This window comes from Adiantum capillus-veneris, chromosome 18 (genome assembly GCF_014529385.1).
Source record: "Adiantum capillus-veneris isolate H3 chromosome 18, ASM1452938v2, whole genome shotgun sequence".
NCBI classification, from domain to species: domain Eukaryota; kingdom Viridiplantae; phylum Streptophyta; class Polypodiopsida; order Polypodiales; family Pteridaceae; genus Adiantum; species Adiantum capillus-veneris.
The window spans coordinates 102,751,173-102,761,220 of NC_140948.1; the positions used below are offsets into that span (position 1 = coordinate 102,751,173).

The following is a 10,048-nucleotide window of genomic DNA, read 5'->3' on the forward strand; positions in this document are numbered from 1 at the left end:
ATCCAAGGTAAGCCCAGATTCACCCTTGAAGGAAAGTGCAAGGTATAGACCCATGGTAGTCACCCACAAGACAATATAACCATCAGCTCCATCATGCATAGTATTGACTAAATACCACGACATCCCCACTAACGTCGTCAGTGCCCAATAGTGGGTGTAGAACCAGGTACTAACATATGCTCCCCAACACAACACACAACACACACCACACACACACACACACACACACATGAGCATACATCAACACAAAGTTCATAATGAAGCCTAGCACTAAAAGATGCATTAAATCGAAAAAATTAGCACAGAAATGAGGTAGTTGATAGGGCATACGGCGTATGCACCACAAAAGATAGAAAGAATTAGCACAATATCAACTGGTCGTAACTCAGACGAAAACTTCACAATGTGAAGTCTGCATGTCCGCTATATGACCAAAAAATATACCTAGATACAGGGAATTACAGCCTGCTGTGTTTTTCTGCAGGTATAGGGTTTACCCCTTTTGATTCCTAATAGTCCCAAGAGCTTTGAGGAAGCTAGGGAACTGCGAATCAGGTGATTCGGTGCATTTTAGAGGTGAAAAACAGAGATTTCAGTGTGCTGTATTTTCTCGCCAAGTTTACCAAAGTGCTTTAATGCGCGAGGGAAGTCACCTAAGATATGGGGATTTTGTTTGTGAAGCATCCTACTGCAGTTTTGCTACCGAAATTGGGCTAGAGTAGGACATTTTCAGCCAATAAAAGTGGGACAGCTCGTAGGAATTTACAGGTTTTCTCCAAAGTTTAGTTGAATAAAGAAATACCGAAAGAGGCACCAACCTTTGGGGCCAACGCGGTGTCACTATCGCTCGGACTCCGGAGCACTCTAGTTACCAAGCCGTGGTTTGTTTGAAGTGCTGAATTCCAATCTCAAGTTTACTCGTGAAGTCCCTGTGTATCGTAAAGTTCAAGTAAAGTTAAACAATGTAAAGATCAGGTGAAAGCTAAAGTCTACCGCCCTTAAGTGATTCTACGGGCCCGTTTCAAGGAAATTGATGCACCAATTGGATTGACCGTCGTCACTAGCAAAGTTGTCGTGGGAACCATTGTGAGAGACACCATAGACATCGCCATGGGCATAGTGCTTGGAAAAATACCAAAGTGTGTAAGGTTACCGCTCATAAAGCTAGGGACTCTGGTTGACAAGCTGAAGATGGATCGCAGATAAGAGAGCCACCACAAAATGGCAAGTCAACTTGTCAAGTGGAAGACTAGTCTCAGCAAAGGTATGAGCCATTGCAAATGAAGTAGGGGGAGCCTGAAAGACATCACCCCCACCCACTCCAATGGTGGAAGTACGTGGCGCTAAAGCTTTAAGCTTCGGTTTCTACTCTTTACTTGAAATCTCAATAATGTACCAAGAGAGAGAGGAGAGACAATCCGCAATAGACACCAAGAAGAGCCAATGAACTCACCACACTAATTGTGTAAGGTGGAAAAATCTAAAGTATACCTCACACAAGGCATGATGATAGAGGAGCCAGCAAGCGGGCCACTTGTTGGAGTCTCGCCAGCACAAGCCGTTAAAAGTCTAATTTGAGAGAAGCTAGTAGAGTCTCTGCTTGAGAATGGCAATCAAGAGACGAGCCGATCAAGCCGTATGAACAGCCGACAAAGCCGAGAGTAGGCAACCAATGAGAGCCCCTAAAAAGCACCACTTGGAATGGGCGAGCCTATAGAAGCCCGATTGAGAGGCTAGAATTTATTAAAACAAGCCTTGTACGCGTTAAACTAAAAAAGTTATTTCAATAGAGGGGACGACCATAGTCACAAGGGACGCATTCCGGGACGGGGGAACGGGGGACGGGGGACGTGGCTGAAATGGATTTTTAGTGTAAAAAAGAGAGCGGGACGGCAAGTGGGGACGGAAAAGTGGGGACGGGAAGCCCGAAAAAGGGCGTCCCCTGTTACTATGGGGACAACGCCAATGGGCTCCCATGCAATGAATCTCTTGATGAAGACCACCGTTGGATCTCATAACATCCTTGGGTGCCCCGATGCTCCGATAACATGAAGGGAAGGCGCATGAGACACACAAACAAAGAGAGATCAATAGAGAATGACCAAGTAGTGACAACTCTGCAACTCAAAGAGTGCTTGTACAAAATGAATAAAAATGGGCATGAGTCTTGAGGGGCTAGGGCCACCTATATGATAGGTAATGACCTAGAAACCTGCACAAATGGGAAAATGCCCAAAAACCGGACAAAGGACCAAAATAAGGCCAGAAACCTAAAAATAGGCTAGAATGCATACACAAGGCCAATGTGACCATACAACCATGATACGCAACCTACGATGCCACCACCTGGTGATGACATCTTTCCAACCGAGGCGACACATCTAGAATAACAACCCAAAGAAATGCGGTAAAAAACATTATGCAGAATTTTATCCAACAACAGTTGGGATTTATCTTTTCACACAAACAGATCCTCAACCATGTACTGCTGACTAAAAGATCTACTGTACCAGAAATGCACACTGACCATACACAATCACCAGGGAATACATCCTTCAGAAGGAGGTTTGATTCAAATTGACGACAACTTGTCCAGTCTACAGTGTTTTTCAGAGGCATGACACATAGTTACAGCAAGGAAAAGGAACCCCCGTCAATGCAGAATCTGTTGAAACCTCCAGAATACATTTCTTACAAACCAAAATAGATCCAATGTGTGTGTACATTAAGGTAACTACCCTCGACCGTGTACTTCCAAGAAGCCTGGCTCTCGAATACCCAGGCTCCAACCCAACAAAAAATTTTCCTGAAGATGTTGCACCACATTAATCAATGCAATGATCAAAATGCACCTGGCTCACAATTTACACGGGTGAACTTAACACCTTGCATAGAGATCCCTTAATTTGACTGAGAAAAAAAAAATGTGCTTACAATTGCGTGTGTCGTTGTATGTGGACTGTGCATGTGTGTACAAATGTGTACCTTGATGTCTTCATTGGAAACTCCGTAATCCAGGTTGGAAAGGTAGAGTTTGGTGCCAGTTTCTATTCCTACAGAGCGTACAGATGGGCCTACAATGTCCTCCAAAACATCTCGCCTCCACCCATTGTCAACAGAGCCCCGCCTGAGGAAGGACTGCATTGAATGGGGGGCACACACGCAGAACAAATTGAGCGAGAAAATTCTTAGGAGGAAAACGACAATTCAGTCGCTGCAAATCAATGATTCTTGCCTTGGGGAGCTGAAATTGCATAGGCCGTCGCACTCGCAGGGCACCCCGGTACAAGCCGCGTCGAAGACCACCCCTTCCACGTCGCCCTCTTGCTCTTCCGCGCCCTCCACCAACCTCTGCTTGTTGCTTGTTCATCTCTATGATCTCATCCAGCGCCATGTCCAGGCTAGTCATGCTTGCTTCCCTCCCGCTCTCTACACAGAACTCTGCGTGAGAGGCAAATGGGCGGGATGCTTCCACTAACCCCCCGTGCAGAGTGACCTCTAGCTACACATTACATAAATTCAAATTTTATGCTATTGATTCTTTACCTTACAATTTTCCACGTGGATAGACAAAATTCCTTAAAAACTACTATGCTCGTACCACCTGCCTAATCATCTTTGCAAATCTACAATGTCTTGAACAAGAATTGTCCAAAAAAGACATTCATCAAAATTCTATTGGATCTCACATGACCTTTTCACAAAGCAAACAAGTCTCTACAAGGCTGCAAGACCTTGAACAAGAATTGTTCCAACAAGGGTATTCCCCAAGAGTCAATTGAGCACGACCTTTTCGTCGGTTACAAGATATAAGATGAAGCAGCCAGAGCTATGTGGAGTTTCGAGTACATTATGTAAAAGGATTGTGACAGTAGTTGTATGGGATGATGGCCCGATTGGCAAAGGCGAATATTGTGAGGATGATTACTCATATTGGAGTGGATGCGGGGTCCAATGAGGTGCTCCAAGTAGAGAACAATGGGTGGCCACTACGGGTTGTGGGTATATAGCATGTAGGGCTCAAGTATGAGCTCAAGTGCTTGCAATGAGTAAGCAAGCATGGATGAGCTATGGGCTGATGCATAATGATATGAGCATGTGGGATGATGTGAAAGGGGTGATAAATCAAGTTCCACAAGATGCAATGGGTTGGACAAGTAAGGGTTGTCACAGTACGGTGAAGCAAAGGTGCCGATGGTTGCATGTCGGAGTGAGTGCGCTCCTAGCATGCGTATTTGGTGCAAGTGTCACATTGCTAAGGCATGTGGTCAATGTGGTAGTTCAACGCTAATTGTTTTGTAGGCTTTTGCATGGCTAGAGCGATAGGTTGAGTTCTCGCTCATAGTGAAGAATGGGAAGCCGAGGTGCTCAAAAGGAGGAGGCTTTAAGGAAGCTAGGCATTTGATCATTTTTTAATGCATAATCTTGGATGTGGGTGAACTTGAATGCAGGTGTAAAGCTCATGTTGGCTTGGGTAGGCTAACATGAACGTTATGAGCATGATGGTGTGGTGTATGTTTACGAAATCTAAAGTGTGGGCAATGGCTAGCTAGAGTGTGTGTCTCATTGGGTCATTGGGTCGATAGCATTCTGGAAACGCGGGTGGCTTTAGCATGCAATCCATTAGCTAGATGTACAGTCAAAATGCAAGAGAGTTGGCCTCGGAGTTGGGGCTAACATCTAGCTAAGAACATGAAATCATCACCCAAAACATCTTGGGCATAGCAAAATTGAAGAGGAGGCAAGGTTCCAAAACCAATGCTTTCAATAGGCTGTATGATGAGCCATCCAATGCATGTAAAGGGATTTGGATGATTGCATGGCATTGGAAGCATGAAATGATAAATAGAAAGAGTTCATGGAGGGAGCCAAGCATGAGTTGTTCAAAGTTACACAAATGCATACTAGGTGTAAACTTATGGCAATTGTACCAATGGTACACCGAAAACCCATTATGGTTAGGGATGCTTGAGGAGTGTGGATTGTAGTTGGCATGCCACTGGCAAATAACTAGTGGTATGTTATGGATTATTGCATGGGAAAAAATTTGGCTAATTGCACAAATGTGTGGAGTTGTTGCACGAACCCCCATGACTAGATGTAAATATCACCGCATATGGCTAAGTTCCTAGTCAAGAATGCATGGCAAAGTTGCGGGTCTTGTGAGATATGCATGGCAAATCATCTCAGTGTTAAGGGTGTTGCATATTGACATGGGAAAACAAACTCATGATTGGTATTGTTACTTAAAGGCTCCTGGAAAAAGAGGTCATGCTAGGCAATGTGTTGGTTGACTTATATGTCAAGTGTGATGAATATCATCTCCTTGAATGCTAGATGTGAAGAAGAAGCTGCTCTTTAAAAAGGTAATTAATTCTCACCCATGACTCTCTGATACTGGAGAAGAAGTATACCGTGGTCCTCCATCTAGAGGAAAAGCATATGAAGGCCCTTCAAGGTTGGAGGAGATGCAAGTATATGGAAGAAGGGTGTGAGGCTAACTATCCCAAGCCTTGGTCCCAAGACCTCAAACACCTTCGAAGGTGGAGAGAGCTAGCAGGGAATGAGGGTAGGGAAGAGGAAGAAGAAACATTTCTTAGGAGAAAGAATTAGTTCCTCACTTATCATCACTCTTCTTGCTAGCATACATAATAGCATAGTAATGAAGATGGAGAAGATGACAAGCTTAAGCATTGAAGCATATCTCTTTGTTGGATTTGCATTCCATAGCCAAGAGTGTTGGTGTAGGCTCTCAACCTCTCTACTTGCTTGGAGAAGGAGAGGGAGCTTTTGCACTTTGCACTTCACACGATGAGAGTGTGTGTGAGTGTGTGTGGGAGAGTATACCCCTCAAGTAGGCCCCCTACTTGCTTTGGTCAACCCCCCCTTGTAGCTCATGCTTGAAGCTCATTGGACCCCTCCAGGCCTAGCCAATCACAAGCAAGAGTCATACAAAGCAACAAGGGTAGCCTCGGGGCAAGTGTCCCTCTTTCCCCTTTGAGAGAGAGAGCTTGATAAATGCTAAATCAATTATTAAATCCACTAAATTATCATTGGACCCCTTGGGTGGCCAACCAATAGGCTTTAAGCACACTATGAGGGTAACCTAGCTAGGGGCTTGACATGTGTCCTACTTGCCTCTTGGGCAAGGGGTGCCCTTTGGGAGAGATTATTGGAGGTCTTCAATGAAGCTAACCCTAAGGTCTTTATGCTCCATTGGTTAGCCTTGCTCTTTGATAGACCATCTCTCATTCGAGCCCCTTTGCCATTGGCCCCGTGTTGAGATAGATCTATAAGCACATGTCTATATCCTAACCCTTCTTCCCATTTATTCTCTCAGATTAAATAATCAGTTTAATATGAGAAAATCATTTGGGTTGGTTAGATATTAGATTTAATGACATTGCCTCTCTATTGAAATCATAGGCGTCCTCGACTATGAGGTAGAAGAGATAAAGCCTTAGTCATTAGTCAATCTTGCTTAGCGGGTAGAGGATCCCTTTTTACCCTACGACATCTTTCCAAGATGGATGACTAATCCACTTGGTTCTTGGGAGACGTAGATGTTGCAAGCATGTTTGCTCTTAAGTCCATTTCATTCTCCCAAAGTAGAGTGACAAATTCTACTAGGTGTTTGAGAGACGTCGTCATTACAAACATGATTCTAAGCATTCATACTATTGAAATTTGTGCACAATGAAAAAGAGAACTAGTCTTATAAGACAAAAACATTGGTCATTTAAAAGAAGTTTGTACATGTGGTTACTCTAATGTAGCATTGTAAGCATTGACAAGGTTCATTCTATCCTTAAGTTGTATTCCTTGCATCCATCTAGCATCTTCAAAAGGATAATTTTTGAACTTAATAAGATATCGTCGGATAATCTTACCATGTCGTAGTACCTTGTCTTCATGCCGAAGAATAGTTTTGGGTTGTAGTACCTCTTCTTCGTCTTCAACTTCTGGATGGTCTTCAATAATTGGTTCACTTGGTGGCTCTCCTTTGTAGGGCTTGAGTAGGCTCACATGAAAAGCATTGTGTATGAGCCAATGATTGGGCAACTTGAGTTGTTAAGCCGTCTCATTGATAGGCTTCAAGATTTGGAAAGGACCATAGTAGCTTTTTGCTAACTTGGCATAATACTTTTGATGGCCCATAGGATGTTTGCCCATCGTTTTCCTTAATCGAGCCTTAGGAAACTTAAGTAAGACCCAATCATTTTCTTTGAACGTTAAAGCCCTTATGTGCTTGTCAGCGGGCAGCTTTTTGCCTTTGTTGAGAGATGGATCCTTAATCTTTTGAAAAGATTATTGTAGGTCACGGCTATTCTCGTCGGCAGCGAAGATCTTCCCATGTACTTTGAGTAGCAAGGGACTTTTAGGTCTTCCCTCAATGATCTCAAAAGGTGCTTTTTCCGTAGAAGTATGTATAGTATTATTGTAGGCGTACTCTACAAAAGGTAAGTACTTTTCCCATCGTGAGCGTTGATCTACTTTGATAACATAAGTCTTTAGTAGATCGAGTATCATAAGATTGGCTATCTCACTTTGGCCATCCGTTTGTGGGTGATAGGCTGAAGAGAAATCTAATCTTGTTCCTAGATTTTCAAAGAGACCTTTCCAAAAAGTACCGGTCATTCTAGGATCTCTATTTGACATGATGGATGTTGGTAATCCATGGTGTTTGAAAATATGTGATATGAAGAGAGTTGCCATTTGGTGTGCCTTACTGGTCTTTTGAACAGGAATAAAGTGTGCTTGCTTACTACTGGAGTAATCATGTTGCTTCCCTCTATCATATTTGGTCTTTTGGCATACTACACATTTTGAAACATATTCTTGTATGTCCACTTTCATGGTAGGCCAATAGAAATACGTCTCTACTCCTCGGAGATTAGGTTAAATGTCTCTATGCTCCGCATAGGGAGGAGCATGGGATTCATACATAACTTTCTCACGAAGGGAATGGGTAACACATAGCCTATTGTCGTGGATAAGATGACCATCCTAGAAGGTGAATGGTTCCTCTTTCTCCCCCAAAGCAAGAGCTGACATTACGTCTCTAAAGTTAGGGTCAATAGCATACTCATCTATCATAGCAAATAGATCATTGTGAGTAGCTATAGACACCACATTAACTTTTGGTCGTCGTGAAAGTGCATCGGCCACTTGATTGTGCTTACCATCAATGTGAGCAATATGGAAATTAAATTGCAAAAGAAAATTTGCCCACCTCATTTGTTTGTCGGAAAGCTTGGTTTACGTCATGAAATACTTGAGACTTTGGTGGTCGATTCGTAGAATAAATGGAGTCCCCAATAAGTAGTGCTTCCATGTGTCTAGGGCATGTAGAACAAGTAAAAGCTCTTTATCATGAATGCCCATGACTCCTTCATCTATATCGAGCCTTCGGCTCTCATACGCTATGGCATGCCCTTCTTGAAGCAAAACTGCTCCATGGAAATCACCACAAGCATCACATTGGACCTCAAATGGCTTTGAGAGATACGGGACCATGAGGACTGGTTGGGAAATAAGCTTCTCTTTGAGCTTATCAAAAGCATTTTTCTCCTTAGCAGTCCATACATACTTAACGTTCTTCTTAGTTAAGTCATGTAGTGGTCTAGCTATTTGAGAGAATTTTGCTATTAAGCCTCTATAGTATGTGCACATACCAATAAATCTTCTTAGCTCATGTAGATTCCTTGGATTAGGCCATGCTTTTATTACCTCTAACTTCGATGGATTCATACAGATACCATCTTGAGAGATAATATGACCTAAGTATTGAATCTCTTAAAGGAAAAATTCGCTTTTCTTTTGGTTGAGAAAAAGCTTGTTCTCCCTCAATGCTTGAAAAATCACTTGGAGATGTTGCTTATGTTCCTCCAAGGACTTGGATTAGGGTATGATATCATCAAAGAACACTCCATTGAATTTGCAGTAGGGTCTAAAATTTTTCTCTATTAGACGATTGAACGTGGCTGATGCATTAGTCAAGCCAAAAGGCATGACTAAATATTCATAAAGACCAAACGTTGTGCGAAACGTGGTCTTTAGGATATCTTCATCCACTATCCTTATTTGATGATAGCCACTTTTAAGGTCAATCCTATTGAAGTAGGTAGAGCCTTGTAACTTATCAAACAGATCTTTTACCCGAGGCACGGGAAATCTCTTTTTGATAGTGATATGATTTAGTGCTCGATAGTCCACACACATATGTTATGTACCATCTTTCTTTTGCCCTAAAAGGACTGGAGAACAAAAGGGAGAGGAGCTAGGTCTCACCATCCCTTTGTCAACAATTCTTGCACTTGCCTCATGATCTCCTCTTGTTGAGCTTGAGAAACTCGATAAGGAGGATTGTTAGGCGATGAGCTTCTTGGAAGGAGCTCAATTTGATGGTCATCATCCCCTTGTTTTGGAGGTAAGTCCACAGGGATATCATCGATGAACACATCTTGGAATCCTTTTAGAAAATTAGACAAGTCTAACTCTTCTTGATTCTTACCATTTACATTTGATAAAACATTAGGGTCTTTTAGGGATTCTTTGACAAAAATCATGTACGCAGAAATTGAGCTCTTCATTGATTTATCAAAAGCAGGAGGATTTACAAGTGGTAAAGAACGACCACACTCACTAGCATCTATAATACATGTTCTTTCCACTGTAGGTGAAGTAGATTCTCTTTTCAGGGAACTTCAGGTTGGCAGCCATGCGATCAAACCATGGAGCCCCTAGGATTGCATCCTCATGTTGGAGAGGAGAGATTAAAAAATCTTCTTTGTCGACATAGCTTTGGACATGGAGCCTCAGCTTCCGAATCAAGGGAGTAATGGAGGCTCGTTGTCCCTTGAAAGCAGTGTCGACCGTTACAACATCTCTCATCTTGAAAGCTTGATGCCCAACTTGGTGGCCAACTCATTGATATGAAGTTGTGAGTAGAGCCAGGGTCAAACAAGATGAAGGCATCATTCTCTCTTAACTTTCCCCAAGCATAGGAGAGAGGTGCACCTCTACAATGAACATCCTCTTTTGGAGC

The 10,048-nt window shown here is 42.8% G+C and overlaps 1 protein-coding gene across 1 annotated transcript in view; it reads right to left on the bottom strand.

Annotated features, from left to right (window-relative positions):
• Positions 1-3,498, bottom strand: part of LOC147436112 (THO complex subunit 4A-like) — a 37,930-nt gene extending 34,432 nt beyond the window's left edge. The window contains exons 1-2 of the mRNA XM_086489011.1: positions 3,236-3,498; positions 2,986-3,138 (exon numbers count right to left, since the gene is read on the bottom strand). Coding sequence (XP_086345137.1) covers positions 2,986-3,138; positions 3,236-3,409 — 327 coding nt within the window. The 5' untranslated portion in view covers positions 3,410-3,498. The remainder of the gene's footprint in view (positions 1-2,985; positions 3,139-3,235) is intronic.
• Positions 3,499-10,048: the final 6,550 nt, after the last annotated feature.